The sequence below is a fragment of the Cervus canadensis genome, chromosome 14 (assembly GCF_019320065.1).
Source record: "Cervus canadensis isolate Bull #8, Minnesota chromosome 14, ASM1932006v1, whole genome shotgun sequence".
Classification (NCBI taxonomy): Eukaryota; Metazoa; Chordata; class Mammalia; order Artiodactyla; family Cervidae; genus Cervus; species Cervus canadensis.
In genome coordinates this window covers 35,572,234-35,593,451 of record NC_057399.1, presented here as the reverse complement: position 1 = coordinate 35,593,451, position 21,218 = coordinate 35,572,234, and the positions used below count along the sequence as shown (strand labels likewise).

The window sequence follows — 21,218 nt, the reverse complement described above, 5'->3', positions numbered from 1 at the left end:
CAGGCTCAGGCACTAACAGGGCAGGATGAGGAATGCTTAACATGCTCAGCTGTAATGGTCGGGATGATGTGTACAGGTTTTATATTCATCCAGAACCTTGAGAAGAGGTACATAACAGAAAAATCCAAGTAAGTGTTAATAAATGCTCAAAATCCCAGAAGAAAAAAAAAAAAAGAGTTGAAATCAACATGGTCTAATAATAGATGCTTTAAATTTTTGATAGACCCTGCCATTAAAATGCAAAATGCAAGTGTGATTATATTCTGTTTTAGCTTCATCTCTCACCTTGTGTAGTTGAAGTGCTCAACAATTTTTTTTTTTCTTGAAATAAGGGTACTGACTCTAACCAAAGAAATATATGCCTTGGTTACTTTTGAATCAAAGTAGGGGAAATGAATATGTGAGGGAACCAACTCTTTTTACACAGTATTTATATAATTTTAGAAAACTTTCCTAAAATGAGTCAGTATGAGAGTAACTTTAGATTCTGCAAATGTCTGGAACTATTGCAAAATGAACACAAATCATCTTCCCCTTCTAGGAATTGTGACCCCCCCCCCCAAAAAAAAAAAATGGACCACACATATTGTAATCAGTGTCATACCTTTGACCAAATATACATACTTACTATATACCATATAAAATCAATAATGTGACATAAGAACAAGGTACACACTGTTTTCAATAATTCATCATTTAAAATATTAATAGTAATGTTTCATTACATATAATTACTGTACTAAGCATACTATTATAGACACAAAACCTGTACTGTATAATCAGCGTCACTTAGTGTAACTGAGAGTATCTGTTAAATATCAGTAAACACACACCTTTAATTAGCAATATTTTTACTTGCCTCAAGAATATAGAAAAGCATCTAGGGAAAATTCAGATTATCCGCTTTCTTGCAAAATGCCAGACCAGAATATTTAAACAAATGTCTTTTTATTATTATTTTCCATAAAATCCCTTGGCCAAATATTATCATTCCATGGTTCTTAGAGTCGTATGCAAATATTGAATCACCTTTCCCATACTAACCATGTCAGCTTTAAATATTTGAAGATTTACTAAAGACCTTCAAGAATGCAAAAGCAGGAGTCACATTAAACTAATATCTTTGTTCAATTTCTTTTCTTTGTTTTCCTGACTCTCGCTACTCCCCTACCCCCTCCTCCTCCAACATAAATAATAAAACATGAGGGTGAAACTTGATGGCAAAAAGTGAATCGAAACTAAAAGCACCTTAAAGAGAGAAAGGACTCATTTATTCAGGTGGTCATTTCTCAATGCTTGTTAAAAACCTACTCAGGTCTCGACAGTGTTCTAGGTATTGTTGGTGTAACAGTGATTAAGTACAAGTTTGTTATTCTTGAAGAGTTACCATTGTAAGGAGTGTTGTATTTTCTTTAAGTTGAAAAGGAAAGAAGAGTACTAAAGAACTGTTTATAGGAGTGTTACTTTCTGAGTTCTCTCTAAAAAATCAGCTTGTGAAATTCTCCTGTCTTCCCTAATACCACTACCTTTCTGAATCACTGTCCAGGTGAGGTGCTTGACTATGAGACCACCAGCGCAGATGGCTTTTATTCTTAGTTAGTAGCATTTTGAGTTGTGCTTTTCTTCTTAAAAAATGAACAAGATTTCTAAAATATGGATTTAATTGAAATGTTTTTCATGTAGCTGTAATATGATATTACTGATATTGGATATAGAATACATATTGTGACAATAAAATATTTTAAAAAGAGACTTGTGGATAGGCTTTAATTTAGTTCCTTCAACATATTTTGAATATTAAGTAAAAAAGCATGAATTTGAAATTGATTAATTTGAAATTATTATTCTTTGTTACCTTAAAATTATTGGTTAGATAATTTATTTAAAAAATTATAATACTGTTTATGTCATACATCTTGAAAACAAAATGAATACTTTTATAGCAATTGAATACCATTTCATTATATTTAAAATTTTGCTCTTTTCAGTGTTTATTAGTATTTAGTTGTATCATTTTTTTGAAGCAAGAGTCTCATTGGCCAAGCTTTTGGTTATAATAATTGTAATAATTGGAACCACTGTTTTCTCAAGGTGACAGATACATTCTAAGAGCATTACTGGATTAGCTCATTAATCTTTACCACAAACTCATGAAATACAGTTACCCAACTGTACAATTCCAGTAATACATTTTTTCCTATTTTTCACATGAGAAAGCTAAAGCAAACTGAAATTAAGCAATGTATCCAGAATCTCATAGATAATAAGTGGTGAATTTCATTATCGGCCCAAAAATGCAATGCTATATAATCCACTTCTAGTCATCTGGGGTTTGTCACCTACGCATGTCTTACTGTACATCCTGACCACTTAGAAAACTGTACTTTGCTATGACTTCACCTAATTAAATCTTCGCTAGATACATAATCCCATCATTCTAATACTAGAGTTATGGAATCTTGTGATACCTTAAAGAGGATGGGTGTTGACGGCCTTCTTTTCTCCCTCAAGCCTTACCCAAACCTCCAGGAACTCCTGTCGTGACTGAGAGCACAGCTACAAGCATCACCCTGACATGGGACTCCGGGAACCCTGAGCCTGTCTCTTACTACATCATTCAGCATAAACCTAAAAATTCTGAGGAACCTTACAAAGAAATTGACGGAGTGGCAACGACACGCTACAGTGTCGCCGGACTGAGCCCCTACTCGGACTATGAGTTCCGGGTGGTTGCTGTCAACAACATTGGGCGGGGGCCTCCCAGTGAACCCGTGCTGACGCAGACCTCAGAGCAAGCCCCGTCCAGCGCCCCGCGGGACGTCCAGGCGCGGATGCTGAGTTCCACCACCATTCTGGTTCAGTGGAAGGAGCCTGAAGAGCCAAACGGACAGATCCAAGGATACAGAGTTTATTATACGATGGATCCCACTCAGCATGTCAACAACTGGATGAAACACAATGTAGCTGACAGCCAGATCACTACTATAGGCAACTTAGTGCCCCAGAAAACGTACTCTGTCAAAGTCCTGGCTTTTACCTCAATTGGAGATGGTCCTCTTTCAAGTGACATTCAAGTCATTACTCAGACAGGAGGTAGGTCTGGTTCTGAATGGGGAGTGGGGTGGAGGAGACGAGATGGCGCTCAGAAATGGCAGGGGCAAAAACAAAGATTAAAGATAGTAGAAGTTTTAGTTTTTGAGATTTGGAGTTTCTAAGTAAGGAGTTCAGGCATGTGGAAAGGAACAGGCATGGATACTGAAAGACTATAAATAATACAGTCCTTTGAAAAGAGGATGTATTTAACATCTTTTTTTTTAATTGAAATACGGTGGCTGTACAATATTACATAGGTTTCAAGTGTACCATATAGTGATTCACAATTTTTAAAGGTAATGCTCCATTTATGGTTATTATAAAATAGTGGCTAAATATTCCCCATGTTGTGCAATGTATCTTTATAGCTTATACCTAATAGTCTGTAACTCTTACTCTTCTACCCCTATATGTAGCATCCTTTCTTTTTGTATCCAAATGACTTGAAGACTTTCTACAAGAGATGGATAAATGCATCCACCATGCAGCATTTAGAGAATAGAAGAACCGTGCCTCTTTATATTAGCAACTCTGATAGAATAGTACCAAAGTTTAGCTTTGTTGATTTTTGCTATGGTCTCTTTAGTTTCTTTTGCATTTATTTCTGCCCTAATTTTTAAGATTTCGTTCCTTCTACTAACCCTGGGGTTCTTCATTTCTTCCTTCTCTAGTTGCTTTAGGTGTAGAGTTAGGTTATTTATTTGACTTTTTTCTTGTTTCTTGAGGTAAGCCTGTATTGCTATGAACCTTCCCCTTAGCACTGCTTTTACAGTGTCCCATAGGTTTGGGTTGTTGTGTTTTCATTTTCATTCGTTTCTATGCATATTTTGATTTCTTTTTTGATTTTTTTCTATGATTTGTTGGTTATTCAGAAGCGTGTTATTTAGCCTCCATATGTTGGAATTTTTAAAAGTTTTTTTTTTCCTGTAATTGAGATCTAATCTTACTGCATTGTGGTCAGAAAAGATGACTGGAATGATTTCAATTTTTTTGACTTTACCAAGGCTCGATTTATGGCCCAGGATGTGATCTATTCTGGAGACGGTTCCATGTGCACTTGAGAAAAAGGTGAAATTGATTGTTTTGGGGTGAAATGTCCTATAGATATCAATTAGGTCTAGCTGGCCCATTGGGTCATTTAAAGTTTGTGTTTCCTTGTTAATTTTCTGTTTAGTTGATCTATCCATAGGTGTGAGTGGGGTATTAAAGTCTCCCACTATTATTGTGTTATTGTTAATTTCCCCTTTCATTCTTGTTAGCATTTGCCTTACATATTGCGGTGCTCCTATGTTGGGTGCATATATATTTATAATTGTTATATCTTCTTCTTGGATTGATCCTTTCATTTAATCTGTGGAGGAGTGGATAATTCAAGATAAAGTTAAAACTAAAACCATTTGTCAGGAGGCCTTGGATATTTAAATGGCTTATATTTGCCAGGAAACAGCTTGCTTAAAAATTAACATTCTGTTAATGTTTTTCATTTTGTTTCTTTGTATGGGCTCACAGGTAAAGACAGTTACCAATGTCTGAGATCAAACTTTGGGGCCTTACTCACCCATTTTACTGGATGTTAGAGCAGACACCAATGATTTTATGAAGAAAAACTTGGTCCTTCTAGTACTTTTATTTTTATAAGAGGATATCAGATTTCTGTGGTCTTAGATTCAAATTGATCAGTTCGTCATGGGATGAGTTTTGCCTGGGACATCCCAAGGGCAGAGGAGCCTGGTGGGCTACAGTTCCAATGGTTGGACCTGACTAAGCATGCACACACATACACGGGAATAAACCACAGTGGGTTTCATTTTAATTTTATTCTTAAATATCTGAGAGCTGTTCATGTGGCTATTTATTGTGTTGGAGTCTCTTAAACATGTATTGGGGCTTCCTGGTGGCTCAGATGGTAAAGAATCTGCCTGCAGTGCAGGAGATCCAGGTTCAATCCCTGGGTCAGGAAGATCTCCTGGAGAAGGAAATGGCAACCCACTCCAGTATTCTTGCCTGGAGAACCCCATGGACAAAGGCACCTGATGGGCTACAATCCATGGGATCGCAGAGAGTTGGACACGACTGAGTGACTGACGCTTTCAAACCTGCATTAATCTGTGATTGTCTTAGCGGCATGCCATTGGTTTCTGAGAATCCACATATGAACCATATAATTGGAGATCGTGTCTATAATCTGTAGTCATAGCTCATGGGTTATCCTGAGAATGAATTAATACATTTTCTCAGCTGTCAAAACTCGATAAACTTAGGTTTAACCATTGACTTGTTTTTATGCTGTGGACTTTCTGAATCTTGTGGCTGATATTCACCTTGACTACTAGAAATCTAGTATGTTTATAGCTCTCCTACCTTTATTTTCATACTGTTATTTGGTTCTTATTGGTTTGTTCATGGATTTATCACTTAAATATCAAAAAGATAACTGCAGAAGTGTTTTATCATAATTATGCTAAAAATCATCCATATATCGTCTCGATTTGACTTTTTCTGTATTCACAGTTCTTCTGTGTTTGTTATGTTAATATGCATGAAAGTATTATAGAGTAAGTTTTTCATAAGTTTCTCATTGAAAAATGTAGAAATCAGTGAATCTCATTCTTTTTCTTGACTGAAAATAGTCAACTGTTGGGATTATTTTTTATTATACTATTCTAGCAGCTAAATAACCATTAAAGATATAAGAAAGTATATAGAAAGAGTATATACCTATACTCCAGTTCTAGATTTTTAGATTTTTCAGCTTTTATACTGTAAGAAAATCTGGTCTTAGAGTAATGGAACCAAGGTTTGAATCCATAAGTTCCATTTTTAGCTCTATAACCTTTGAGAAGTTACTTCATCTCTCTGAACTTCAGTTTTCTCATCTAAAGTAATAACCCCCTTATAGAGTTTAGGGGTAGTAATTTTTGTTATTTTTTCTTAATTTTCCTAAGGCTATACAAAATGCCACTTCCTGGGTGGTTGAAAGAACAAAATTGGATCATCTTTTGTTGTAGTGACTAGAAGTTTGAGAACCAAGTGTCAGCAGGCTTGGCTCTCTTTGAGAGCTGTGAGGGAGGCCCTGGGGCTCACTCCTAGCTTTTGCTGGTTTGCTGGTAATCTTGGCTGTTCCTCAGCTTGTAGAAGCATCACTGTGATTTCTGCCTACATTGTTCATGGCCTTCTCCCTGGGTGCATGTTTCTCTGTCCAAATTTCCCTTTTTGATAAGGCATCAGTCATAATGGATTAGGGCCCAACCTAATGATGCCATCTAACCCTGGTAATGACTAATTACATCTAATATACTGACTAATTATATCTGCAGTAATTTTATTTCCAAATAAGGTCACTTAATAAGGTTCTTGGTATTAGGAATTCAACATATGAATTTTTGTGGGAGACTCTTCAACCCGTAACAAGACTGTCAATTAGATAATGGACAGAAATATTTTATAACTTCAGTTGTATATAATCATCATCATCACCATAACTAGCATGCTGGGCAGTCTGCTTCTGGGTGTATTAATTCTTCCTACTCATTTAGATAGATGTGGAATTATCTCAAGTAAATTGAGGATCAGTAAAGGTAAAAAGATTCAGTAACTTCCTTTGGATCATACGTTATTAACTGGACACTCTAGATTCTTTTAAGCACCATTATCTTTTCTGTTACTTTTCAAAATTTTTATTTGGTCTTGGGGTATAGCTGATTGAGAAACAATGTTGTGATACTTTTAGGTGAGTGGTGAAGGAACTCAGCCATACCTACACATGGATCCATTCTCCGCCAAACTCCCCTCCCATCCAGGCTGCCACATAGCATTGAGCAGTTTCATGTGCTATGCAGTGTGTGCTTGTCGGTTACCCATTTTAAATACAGCAGTGAGTCCTTGTCCATCCCAAACTCCCTAACTGTCCCCGCCCCGCTTCCCTACCCCTATCAGCCGTAGGCTTGTTCTCCAACTCTGTGAGTCTGTTTCTGTTTTGTCAATTCATTTTCATTCATTCTTTTTAGGTTCCATGTTTAAGGGATGTCTTATGATATTTCTCCTTCTTTATCTCACTTACTTCACGTAGTAGGACCTTCTCTAGGTTCATGCATGTTGCTATACATGGAATTATTTCATTCTTTTTATTGGCTGGTTATATCCCATTGTATATATGTACCATGTCTCTTTATCCATTCCTCTGTCAATGGACTTTAGGTTGCTTCCATGTCTTGGATATTGGGTATTGTAAACAGTGCTGCAATGAACACTGGTGTACATGTATCTGTTTGGATCTTGTTTTTCTCCAGTTGTAGGCCCAGGAGTGGGATTGCAGGGTCATATGGCAGCTCTCTTTTTAATTTTTTAAGAAAACTCCATACCATTGCTGTACCAATGTATATTCTACCAACAGTGTGGGAGCATTCCCTTTTCTCCACACCTTCCCCCGGCATTTATTCTTTGTGGATTTTTTCATGGTAGCCATTCTGGCTGCTGTGAGGTGATATCTCATTGTGGTTCTGGCTTGCATTTCTCTAATAATTAGCAACATGGAACACCTTCTCATGTGCCTGTTGGCCATCTGTATTCTTCTTTGAAGAAATGTTTATTTAGGTCTTCTGCCCATTTTGAGTGGGTTGTTTTGATACTGTTAAGCGTCATGAACTATTTGTCAGTTTTAGAGACTAGTTCCTTATTTCTTATCCTAATACTAACTGGTGGGTTGTCTTTTGTTTTCTTTTTTGTTTCCTTTGCTGAAGCACCATTGTCTTTTAAATTAATAATTTACAAATGTCTTTATTTTTTTGGTTCCTACTAGGTTTTTGAACAGAGGCAGGAAATACAGGGTTTCAAATATTGTATCCAAGAATTAAGTATGATTTACTTCTGAAATACTTGCCATAGCTATTCGATTATCCCAGTACAGAGGTACACTAAACAATTTAGATAGGAAAAAATATATATTTATCTAAAAGAAGTAAAAGGAATACCTTTTTAATAAAAGGTTATTATACTTGATCACTAAATCTGGTTCTTAATTTTCTAATGACAAATTTTAGTGTGAATATCAAAGTGTTTCATTTTTCTTATGACAGGAAGATTTAGCTAAGAAACCAAATAATTTCTGAAACTAAATTCAACCAAAACATAAGTATCTTTGAGAATCATGAGTATCCTTATCTTAAGAGCATGGAATGGCAGACGGTAATGCTTTCAGTCACAATTTAATGAAAGATATAGAACTGATGTTTCAATAGACCGTATTTTGATTTTCTGTATTACCAGGGGACATAATGTAACATAAATCATTACTGAGTGAAGGTAATATTGTGACAGGAGCAATTGAGTTAATGTGATCCAGGGACTCTGTACCTTAAAAAAAATCTAGATGAGTGGGTCACAGGTGCATTAGAGTAGCTGTTATCAATTTCTGTTTAACTTTTTTTTTACATTAAGGTATTTCCAAGAACCTTCCATAATAGTTGTAATTTTAATACCCATTGATTGAGAAGATATATAATGACATGATGACTTGTGCCTGCCAAGATCAATAGGCTAAGAAAACCTTCCAAAATGGCACAATGATTTGATCTGTTCTCCAGACTTAATTAACAAAGGCCATTTGATGTTAGTGGACACCTGCCAAATACAATGATGTTAGCTCTGATATAATTAATGCTGAGATGCTCTTGATTAGCTAATTCATAGAACCACTGCTCAGCAAAACATAAAACCATTATAAAATATTATTTTAGTTAGGTTATATAAAATTTAAGTTTATGATTATTCTCACTAATATTTTGTCTTTTCCGAACCTACAAAAATTAATGGGTCAGTAATATATCTATATGAACTTCTCAAATATATTTTAGTTTTGTATCCAGAGAGATATATATTGTATGTCTACTTAATCTGAAAGGTACATTCATTATGTTACCTATAATTGCCTGACAGTAATATTCCTTTTTTTGTTTAAAATCAGACTCTGCAGAAACGGTATTTAGAAATAAAGTGAGCTTAAGAGGGACATTATTACTTTTGATTTTTTCTAAGATTACTGTCATACATATTGATATAAATGGAGTTGATATAAATTCATAACTTCTGGTGATATAGACAATCAAAATATCTATTGTTGTTGTTCAGTCACTTAGTCATGTCCGACTCTTTGCGACCCCATGGGCTGCACCACACCAGGCTTCCCTGTTCTTCACCATCTCCCAGAGCTTGCTCAAACTCATGTCCATTGAGTTGGTGATGCCATCCAACCATCTCATCCTCTGTCATCCCCATCTCCTCCTGCCTTCAATCTTGCCCAGCATCAGGGTCTTTTATAATAAGTCAGCTCTTTGTATCAGGTGGCCAAACTGTTGGAGCTTGAACTTCAGCATCAGTCTTTCCAATAAATATTCTGGGTTGATTTCCTTTAGGATTGACTGGTTTGACCTCCTTTTAGTCCAGGGGACTTTCAATAGTCTTCTTTAACACCACAGGTCAAAAGCATCAATTATTCCATGCTCAACCTTCTTTATGGCCAGCTCTCACATCTGTACATGACTGCTGTCAAAACCATAGCTTTGACTGTAACTACACGGACCTTTGTCGGCAAAGTAATGTCTCTGCTTCTTAATAAGCTGTCCAGGTTTATCATAGCTTTTCTCCCAAGGAGCAAGCATATTTTAATTTCATGGCTCTAGTCACCATCTACAGTGATTTTCAAGCCCAAGAAAATAAAATCTGTCACTGTTTCCATTGTTTCCCCCTCTATTTGGCCATGAAGTGATGGGACCAAATGCCATCATCTTAGTTTTTTGAATGTTGAGTTTTAAGACAGCTGTTTCACTCTCCTCTTTCACTTTCATCAAGAGGCTTTTTAGTTCCTCTTTGCTTTCTGCCATCAGGGTGGTGTCATTGCAAATCTGAGGTAGTTGATATGTCTCCCAGAAATCTTGATTCCAGCTTGTGCTTCATCCAGCCCAGCATTTTGCATGATGTACTCTGCATATAAGTTAAATAAGCAGGGTGACAATATACAGCCTTGACGTACTCCTTTCCCAATTTAGAACCAGTTCCTTGTTCCATGTCTGGTTCTAACTGTTGCTTTTTGGCCTGTATACAAGTTTCTCAGGAGGCAGGTAAAGTATAAAGTAGTCTGGTATTCCCATCTCTTTAAGAATTTTCCACAGTTTGTTTTGATTCACAAAGTCAAAGGCTTTAGTGTTTCAATGAAGTAGAAGTGTTTTTTGTTTTTTTTTTTTCCTCTAATTCTGTTGCTTTTTCTATGATTCAGCATATGTTGGCAATTTGACCTCTGTTTTCTCTGCCTTTCTAAATCCATCTTGAACATCTGGAAGTTCTTGATTCACGTACTGTTGAAGTCTCGCTTGGAGGATTTTGAGCATTAGTTTGCTAGCCTGTGAAATGAGTGCAATAGTGTGGTAGTTTGAACATTCTTTGGCATTGTCTTTCTTGGGGATTGGAATGAAAACTGACCTTTTCCAGTCCTGTGGCCACTGCTGAGTCTTCCAGATTTGCTCGCATTTTAAGTACAGCACTTTCACAGCATCATCTTTTAGGATTTGAAATAGCTCAGCTGGAATCCCATCACCACCACTTGCTTTGTTTGTAGTGATGCTTCCTATGGCCCACTTGCCTTTACACTCCAGGATGTCTGACTCTAGGTGTGTGGTCACATCATCGTGGTTATCCAGGTCATTAAGATCTTTTTTGTTTAGTTTTTCTGTGAATTCTTGCCACCTCCTCTTAATATCTTCTTCTGTTAAGACCATACCTTTTCTTTCCTTTATTGTGCTCATTTTTCATGAAATGTTCCCTTGGTATCTCTAATTTTCTTGCAAAGTTCTCTTGTCTTTTTCAATTCTATTGTTTTCCTGTCTTTGCATTGTTCACTTAGGAAGGCTTTCTTATCTCTCCTTGCTCTTCTTTCAAATTCTGAATTCAGATAGGTATATCTTTCTTTTTCTCATTTGCCTTTTGCTTCTTTTCTTTTCTCAGCTATTTGTAAGTTCCTCAGACAACCTTTGCCTTTTTGTGTATCTTTTTCTTGGGTATCTATTTATAGTCAGTAATATAGTCCCTTAATTAAGAATATTAGTGCAGATGAAACTATCACATAATCTTTAAATGATTTTAAATATTTAAAAGTTTTGGTTAAAATGATTATTTTCTAAATGTATGGATTAATCATCCAGAGTTTCCATAGCTTTAACTTCTGGCATTATAATTACTAGTTCATCTTGGAAATACATGGACCGCATGGTCATTGACAAGGGAAGTATTTACGTTATGTTAGAAAAAAACTCTCTGCTATGGAAAAACACCTTTGGAAACAATGTCTGTTATAGTTTTCTCATGTATGTAATTATATAAGAATGTAGGATAACTATATTTTACAAAAGAAGTACAAATAAAACTCTTCTAAAGAAATGTAATAAATTAACATCTTAAACCTGTGCACTGAAATAACTATTGTATGTTGTTCATGCTAATGGGACAGTCCTAAAACTGTTAAATCCTAATGCATGTCTTTTTTCTGAACTTTCTTTAGAAAACACATCTGACCTCTAATTCTTCTATGCATTCAATAGATTCTTGAAGAAAGTACTGATTTTTATGTGCAGACCTTAATAGTATAGGTCTTTGAAAGGAAAATAATTATATGCATTTACTAAGTAAATATTAATGAGTGGTATCAACTTTAAACATTTTGAAGAAGCAAAATTGTTATAGAACTATGACATTTTAGAGACATTGTGCTTTAGATTTCCAGAATTTTTGAATCTTTTATTACTATTAAATGTATATCAACAAGTCAATATTTTTAAAAAAAACATGTCAATATAGGGAAATTAGAAAAGGCTGATTTCCAATAACAAAAATTTAAATGCTTTTTCTAGGTTGTTTTAGCAGTGAGTAAAGGAGCTTTGGCTGTAAATACAACTGTAATAAAATTTAACTTTTTCTTATTGATGTTTAATGACAGTTGAGAGCAAGATTTATGCAGGTGCTTGTGTATTAAGTACTACTTTTGTCAATAATATATCTGTAGCACTTACAAATCAGACTGCTTGTTTGAATTTGGTTTTGTTTTACTACCACTATAATTTTGGCTGTTGTTTTTATTGTTTTTGTTACCATTTGTCAATATGCTAGATACCCACATTTAAAAATATGTACCTTATTAGAACACTAGCTATTTTAACAATAAGGTATTTGGGTTTTTTTCTTTTTTTTGGTCTCTTTGGTACATTTCATATTTACACTATGGTGAGGTAAAATTGTTTTTTAGCCAGCTTATATGTGTGCTAACCTGTTTCTCTTCTAAAATCTGCTGAAATTTGATTCCTTCTAATTATCAAAGTTTAAATGTCATGCAGATTTCCTTTTCACTTCTTATTCGTTCTCCATTCTCTTTGAGTTGCCTTCAGATATTTGTATGGAGTATAATTGTATTACTATGCAAATATTTTACATTTCTCAATGGGTTATGATCTTATTTTAGGAAATTGATAACTCATATTTATATTTCTTTGTGGACATTAAATAAGCAATTAAGAAGAAGGATAGAACAGCACCACTTCACCAAATATAATGATTTCTTAAATAGAATTTTAAAGAAAAACTATTTCTACATTCTTTTTCTTTTTCCACATGTATATTTTTTTGGTTTCTGGTCACAGTTACTGCACTTACATTTCTGGGTGAATTTTGTTGTTGTTGTTATTGTTCTTCTTCTTCCATACATATTCCAGAATCTTAGATTTTTCCATAAAATGAATCTTAGGTTCGTTAGTGAGAGAAATGGTACAAAATAGGAAAGTTCTTAACAGAATAAAAACTAAATGTACATAGTCTAACATGAAGTAAGTGAGATAAAAGAATGTCGGTAAGTTTGAGGTGTAAACATTGTGAGAGTATTAAATATATATATAGAGAGAGAGAGGGGGCGGGGAAAGGGGAGAGGGAGGGAGACAGTAAGGGAAAGAGAGAAAGAGGGAAAGGGGTATGGAAGAAGACAAATGTAAATGTTAATAGAGCCTTTGTAGCATCGTATTTGGTGTAAAATTCTGACAGATGATGAAATTTCCCCTGTGTGTCCAAGTGGCACAGACAAAATAAATATGACAGTTGGGAGTCCACTAAAGTGTTTTCTTCTAAACATATATTATAATCGTTAGGACTAATTTGTTTGGGGAATATATAAATAAATACATTAATAACATAGCTTTTTTTTTTTTCCTTTGAAGCCTCAGCTTCAGTATGGATGTTTCGGCACTGACTAAATGCTACTGAGGAAGCAATATCTTTAGGTGAACCACAGTTCCCTGGTGGCTCAGACAGTGAAGAATCTGCCTGCAGTGCAGGAGACCTGGATTCAATTCCTGAGTTGGGAAGATTCCCTGGAGAAGGGATAGGCTCCCCACTCCAGTATTCTTGGGCTTCCCTGTCTGTGTGCAATGCAGGAGACCTGTGTTCAATCCCTGGGTTGGGAAGATCCCCTGGAAGAGGGCATGGCAACCCACTCCAGTGTTCTTGCCTAGAGAATTCCAGAGAGAGAGGAGCTTGGAAGGCTGCAGTCCATAGGTTTGCAAAGAGTCAGATAGGATTGAGCGACTTTCACTTGCTCCATTCCCAAGAAAGTCTGAGTAGTCTCATCCATAAGACACACGTGGGCACAGAGCCTGATATAACAAGAAGATCTTTTAAGCCCTGGTCCATATGCTAGATTTTGCCTGTGGACATCTTTTGCCCAATACAGTGTTTTTCATTTCATTTCAGCTGTTTGTTTATTTAAGATTATAAAGAAATTGAAAGATTTTACCTGGAAGATTGATTATCAACTTCTGTTGAAATATCAGAAGCTTGGGCAAGGCTGAACCCACATCCCACAAGGCAGCAGTCTACTGGCTCAGAGCATCACTGACTCCTTCTGGTGGCCCAGGCATTCTCCCGTGACCCCAGGTCGATTATGGCCTCCTCATCTGCCTGGCATTTCTAGGCACTGGTGTTTCTACTACAAGTTTGCAATCTAATAAATTGTCTGCCAGCCCACTTCAAAAGAAGATGGTGAAAGCAGAGGAGGAGAACCTCATTGTATTATGCAGCAGAGGAGGACAACCCCATTGTATTATTTAAAAAGTCTCACTATCCAGTCGCGTGATCACTACTTACTTACTTTGTACAAGGATTAAAATGAACATTTGCACCCTCTGAGACTTTGATGTAGCTATTTCATTATTTAGAAAGAGAAGGCTTTGAATAGAACCAAACAGAATTAGGGGGATTAAAGGAAGTGTATGGCACTAAACAAGGATGAAACATCGGGACCTACCAGGAATTTGTTTGAGACAAATTAAAAGCAAAAAAGTAAACAGTTTAAGTAAGAAAAAGTTAATTAGATTCCCACAATGTTTGCAGTCACTGTCACTCAATTTATTATTAGCATTAGCAGGGAGGAAATATATAACCAGCATTTATTATCCTGAGAGCAGCCTTTCAGTACTGTCTATGTTGTTAATTCTTGACAGGACTTTATTCGGTTTGGATTATGTCAGAAGTTATCACAAGGTGTTCTTCCCCAGACTTGTCGAAGTTGGAATAAAACTAGAGTAAAAGAAGTGACTGCATACATATGCATAGGCGTGTGTATTTTTAGATTGAGAAAACCTTTCATCGTCTGAATATTAGAATTCAAACATCATTCCCCCATCTGTCTGATCATTCTTGGTTTCCATTGTTGCTCCTGCCTGTGACATTGGTATTTTCCTTTTAAAAATAATACATTTTCTCTTTGATTTGCTATTTGCCTGATTGTTTTCTTTTTTCCCTCTCTTCTACCTTCTCTTGCTCTTGATCTCTCTATCTTCTTTTGTCTCTACCTCTCACCTCTCAGTGTGAATGATTGTATTAGGTCACCTGTTGGGCAGGTACTTTAAAAAAATAGATATCCAGTTCAGAAAGTACATTCCTGGAGGCATCAAATTAATGAGTATCTCAAAGCCTGTGGTGCAACAGGGGAGAAAAGATTAATTAGAAATATGAATCACTGATTATTGGTGGCCCTACACATCAGTCCAGACATGAATGTGTGCACTTGTTCACACACACACTCACAGGTTAACAGACCAGATGAGGAATAAAATGATAATTAGGGATCCCAGAAACCATTGTAGGTCCTTTTAAACTTGAATCTCTCTTTCAAACAAAAGGCAGTTTTTTAGTCATACTGCAGAGAGATGACTACAGAAAGAAAAGGAAGCATTACATTTTATATTTCCAACGACTTTCTTTCTGAAAATGATGCTTTAATTATTGTTTAAGAAATTGATGTCATACATCAGCTACAAGTTACGTTGTTTGTACATATTTTTGAATGTTTATGCTCATTTGCCAAAAATACTTGAGGTGTTCTTTTCTCCTCTGGTGTGGAGTATTATTCTAGTCTTTTTTTTTTTTTTAATTTAAATATACACACAATTCTCATGTGAACTTGTGGGCATACGGACATATATTCAGGTATGGCACTTTGAAACATACCATAATATCAGGAGTAATGATCAAAATATTTAATGGCCACCAAGAAATGTGCACCAGCCAGAGTAGACATTGGGCAAGAACAACGTAAGTAAGGGTAATTGTGCCACTGATGCTCTGAAGTGCATTAGCCTTGTATATAAGGGGTAGAGGACCTCGTGGGATTAGGTGCTAACTAGGAGGTTGGTGTTAGTAAAATTTATTCTAATTCAACATTTGGGCAAGGTGTTTTCAACTAGATCCAGTTCTTGATTTCATCTTATATATAGCTGTTCCAAATTGTCTATTGCATGGATTACATGACCAAGGTACAAATTATAGATGACCTCTATTAAATTCCTATGAAAGTGAAAGTGTTAGTCACTCAGTCATGTCCGATTCTTTGTGAGCCCATGGACTGTAGCTTACCACGTTTCTATGTCCATGGAGTTCTCTAGGCAAGAATATTGAAGTGGGTTGCCATTCTCTTCTCCAGGGGAACAGCTCAACCCAGGGATCAAACCCTGGTCTCCCGTATTGCTAGCAGATTCTTTACTGTCTGAGCCACCAGGGAAACCTGTATTAAATTCATATAGTTGTGATTTTAAGTGTAGTCTATACACTTTTTAACTGGTGTAGTAATTTAGCTCTTTCTCACTTGGGACAAAATTAAATTTACATTGGGTCTAGTGTATTAACTCATGTAAACTCATTTAGAGGTTAGAAAGAATTGTTAGTGTTAGGTTTTTAAATTCTCTTTATTTTCATCTGTTTAAAAATGGGTTGGTAACAAAAAATACTAATGATTATGCTTGACTATAGATTTTGCTAATGGAGTGAAGGTGAGATTTTATAAACCTAATTGGAAATTGTTTTGAAAGTAAACTATAGTACTAAAAAAGTAAGTTCCTCCTCAGTTGTAAAATAGCAAGAGCTTTTATGTATTTAACATTTGATGTGATTTAGGCAATATTCATTCCAAGTGCTTTATATAAATCATGTTTATTGCTTACAACAATATCATCACATTTACTGCTGGAAACAATATTATAGTAAATATTAAGCTTAAAGTTGAATTCAGAAACTGATATATTTACATTTGCTAATTTCGCATCTTACATATATATAAAACCACTCAAGGATAAGGACAATATTCATAACATTGTCCATACCCCTTAAAGGAGAAAAAGTGGGCTTTGCATTCATAGGTTAACCTGCACAGTGTAGGAAACCTTGCTCTCCACTAAACTAATACATGTGAACACTGAAAGGTTAAACAATTAATGCAAGAATTTCTGATTATTTCTGGTAATGGTGAGCTTAATCCTTCACTTTCTTGTTTTTAGTCCCAGGGCAGCCACTAAATTTCAAGGCAGAACCTGAATCCGAAACAAGTATTTTGCTCTCTTGGACGCCTCCACGTTCAGACACCATCGCCAGCTATGAACTGGTCTACAAAGATGGGGAGCATGGGGAGGAGGTAAGACTGTGCTTCTCACCTTGTCACCATTCATGGCATCGAGACACGATTCTCATTCTGTGTACTTACCCAAGTTCCATTAAAAGGTCAGATATCTACTGAGGACCTTGGTGGAAAAGATTTATTTATAAAAAGAGAAAATTGACAAAAAAAAAAAAAAGGAGTATTTGGAGACTTGATGGGGGTAGGACAGAAGAGACAAAAAAAATCAGCTTTTGTCTCTAATGAATTTTTTTTTTTTTAATTCGGGTTTCCAAGATACTTACGGAAGTATCGGGTTGTAAAAGAATATATGCCTTGAGATTTGGAGATTTCCTTTCTTTGTCTTCTGCATTAGAGTACTTAAGTCACAGTTAACACTTAACTTAAGTGAGCGCCAAGGCTTTGGGTAGATGAATTTGTCCCAACTGGTTTCAGAGAAAAATGCCCCAGAGTAAATGTTCATTTGTATGCCATTGATTGTTTGATATGAGTGTGTATCTATCTATCTATATATCTATAGCTATAGCTGTATCGGCACCTATAGGCTTCCCAGGTGGGACTGGGAAGAACGCACCTGCCAATGCAGGAGACACAAGAGATGTGGGTCCAAACCCTAGGTTGGGAAGATCTTCTGGAGGAAGCGATGGCAACCCACTCCAGAATTCTCTACCAGAGAATCCCCGTGGACAGAGGAGCCTGGAGGGCTACAGTCTGTAGGATTGCAAATAATCAGATGCGAATCAACTTGGTGCGCGTGCACGCGTGCGTGCACACACACACACACACATATATGCACACACACATAATTTGATTATGTTATGGAAATAAAGTATAGAAGGCTAGAAATTGTTAATAGTTACTAAAAAGAGAAATAAAAATCAGAATAACATACATTTAGAGGTACTATAATAAGGGTTTCACATATATTAACTCAGTCAGCCTCTATTATTAATCTATTTCACGTATTAACAAAATGGATACACAGAAAAAAGTTGAAGTATTTGCCCAAAGCCTCATACTAGACAATTTCTAGAATCTGTTCTCTTGACTTCATGATACACTGGCCCGTGGGTATACTTTGGACAGATTCTATAAATCACTATTAAGATACATCTAATATTTTCAGAATGGGAATATATGATAATAATATATATTTTGTTTGTTATCATGAAACTCATTAGGGAACATCAGGACAAAAAAGTATATAAAACTGTATGTGAAAACTCAATTCACCAAGCCATTTTATTATATCTCTTAGCAGTCTTTGTCTTAAAAAAAGCCAACCTCACAAAGCATAACAGCCCTGATTTCTAACAAACAGTACTTTTTTAAAAGACTCACATACTTAGGGAACTATTACCAATTGACTGGTAGCTCATCATTTTGAATGCTATACTAAGTTAATGTTAATAAACCTGCTTTATTACATCTCTGAAGTGAGCAGGTTCTAAGAGCAGTGCTTTTAGGTTTAGCTATCAAAGCCAATTCCAATTAATAACTCAAAACATTATAGAACCAAAGCATTGGTATAAGTACTCATGTTACAAATGTTGTAGTACAACATAAAATAGCATTAAATTATTTAAAGTCCTTCAGTTCAGTCAGTCAGTTGTGTCCGACTCTTTCTGAACCCATGAACCGCAGCACGCCAGGGCTCCCTGTCCATCACCAACTCCCGGAGTCTACCCAAACCCAGGTCCATTGGATCGGTGATGCCATCCAACCATCTCATCCTCTGTCGTCCCCTTCCCCTCCTGCCCTCAATCTTTCCTAGCATCAGAGTCTTTTCAAATGAGTCAGCTCTTCGCATCAGGTGGCCAAAGTATTGCAGCTTCAGTTGCAATCATCAGTCCTTCCAGTGAACACCCAGGGCTGATTTCCTTTAGGATGGACTGGTTGGATCTCCTTGCAGTCCAAGGGACTCTCAAGAGTCTTCTCCAACACCACAGTTCAAAAGCATCAATTCTTTGGCACTCAGCTTTCTTTATAGCCCAAGTGTCATATCCATACATGACCACTGGAAAAACCATAGCCTTGACTAGACAGACCTTTGTGGACAAAGTAATGTCTCTGCTTTTTAATATGCTATCTAGGTTGGTCATAACTTTCCTTTCAAGGAGTAAGTGTCTTTTAATTTCATGGCTGCAATCACCATCTGCAGTGATTTTAGAGCCCCCCAAAATAAAGTAATCCGCTGTTTCCACTGTTTCCCCATCTATTTGCCATGAAGTGATGGGACTGGATGCCATGATCTTAGGTTTCTGAATGTTGAGCTTTAAGCCGACTTTTTCACTCTCCTCTTTCACTTTCATCAAGAGGCTCTTTAGTTTTTCTTCACTTTCTGCCATAAGGGTGGTGTCATCTGTATATCTGAGGTTATTGATATTTCTCCCGGCAATCTTAACTCCAGCTTGTGCTTCCTCCAGCTCAGCATTTCTCATGATGTATTCTGCATATATGTTAAACAAGCAGGGTGACAATATACAGCCTTGACATACTCCTTTTCCTATTTGGAACAAGTCTGTTGTTCCATGTCCAGTTCTAACTGGTGCTTCCTGACCTGCATACCCAATTAAAACTAAAAACAGTTATGAGAGAGCTGGTCTTTTGGCAATGGTATGGATACTTGATTGTTGGCATCCCTACTCTGCTTTACAAATGTTTATTTAGGAAATTCCTTTTTTTCCTTATTATTTGGTAAGTCTAAAATTTGTGAATGCTTTTTTATTTGCAAGCTAGAACACCCTAAGGATGTTTTCTTTAGTTTTATATTTGAATTCCCCTTCACTGATTTCTGGTTTGTGTGAATGCCAAACACTGTTTAATAAAAAGCCTTATAAGATTATTGATGCCATTACAAGATTACATATTAGTGTGTTTTTTAAGATATGCTACAGACTCATGTTCAATCTGAGATTGATTACCCATAGATAGCTATATTTTTGCTAAAATAGCAAAGGCAGATTTCAAGCATGAAAATAAGAGTTACAACATTCAATTAAAAAAAAAAAAACTTATTTCAGAAGCCGTTTATGGTGTCAGGTTATAGAAGAGTTTGTGGTTTCTTTTTCCTACCTGTAGGCACTATGATGCAGGGATCTCAAATCTGATGCTCTGTGACAACCTAGAGGAGTGGGATGGGGTGGGAGGAGGGTGGGAGGTTCAAGACAGAGGGGACATATATCATACCTATGGCTGACTCATGTTGATGTAAGGCAGAAGCCAACACAATATTGCAAAGCAATTATCCTCCAATTAAAAATAACTTAAAAATTAATTTGAAATCAACCTAGAATAATGATTTGGTCTCATATACATTATCCAGCTTTCTTCAGTAACTACCAGCTGATTTTTATCCCTGCCGACCGTGGCAATTTCAGATATCTTTTATGACACTGTCATGTAAACTGTATGCCAGTTTCCATTGTTATGTTACTTCTGGCCACGTTTTCTTTGCCCATACTTGGGTTTCAGACTGTCATGGGGAATGAGCTGGACATCTCTTCAGATGGACTGTTGGGCACAGTCGCTGTCGGGAGTGGGTGTCACTTTCTATTCTGGACTGTGTCACAACCACACACATGCCTTGAAGTTTAAATGCCTTCACGGGTGGTGGCCTGTCACTGCCCTCATCTGATGTATTTGAAACACTGTGTCATCATTAAATAGATCCTTGACGTCCTTTTTTCTAGCTGTCTTACTTGTAGAAACTTACCACTCCACTATTCTTGCCTGGGAAATCCTGTGGACAGAGGAGCCTTCTTGGCTACAGTCCATGGGGTCGCAGAAGCTTGGACACAGTTTAGCAACTAAAAAACAACAATCTTCAATATGTGATTCCCTTAGTGGGGTCCTTGATACTCACTGTTGATTCTGTTTGTGATATTTTGATAACATTATAACCCTGATGACAGAAATCTGATATTCTGGGCAGTGTGATAAAAATATATGCACAGATTTTAATGAAGATGATCAAGTTCCCTTGTTACATATCCACAGCAGCGGATCACCATTGAGCCAGGGACATCTTACAGACTGCAAGGGCTGAGACCAAACAGCTTGTACTACTTCCGTCTGGCAGCACGCTCTCCCCAAGGCCTGGGTGCTTCCACAGCTGAAATATCAGCCAGAACCATGCAGTCAAGTAGGT

At 36.5% G+C, this 21,218-nt stretch overlaps 1 protein-coding gene across 13 annotated transcripts in view; it reads left to right on the top strand.

Annotated features, from left to right (window-relative positions):
- The window catches only part of PTPRD (protein tyrosine phosphatase receptor type D), a 427,632-nt gene that overhangs the window by 215,787 nt on the left and 190,627 nt on the right, over positions 1 to 21,218 (top strand). For all 13 annotated transcript variants that reach the window (XM_043487052.1, XM_043487049.1, XM_043487053.1 and 10 more), the window contains exons 7-9: positions 2,512 to 3,093; positions 16,953 to 17,086; positions 21,068 to 21,212. In XM_043487052.1, coding sequence (XP_043342987.1) covers positions 2,512 to 3,093; positions 16,953 to 17,086; positions 21,068 to 21,212 — 861 coding nt within the window. The remainder of the gene's footprint in view (positions 1 to 2,511; positions 3,094 to 16,952; positions 17,087 to 21,067; positions 21,213 to 21,218) is intronic.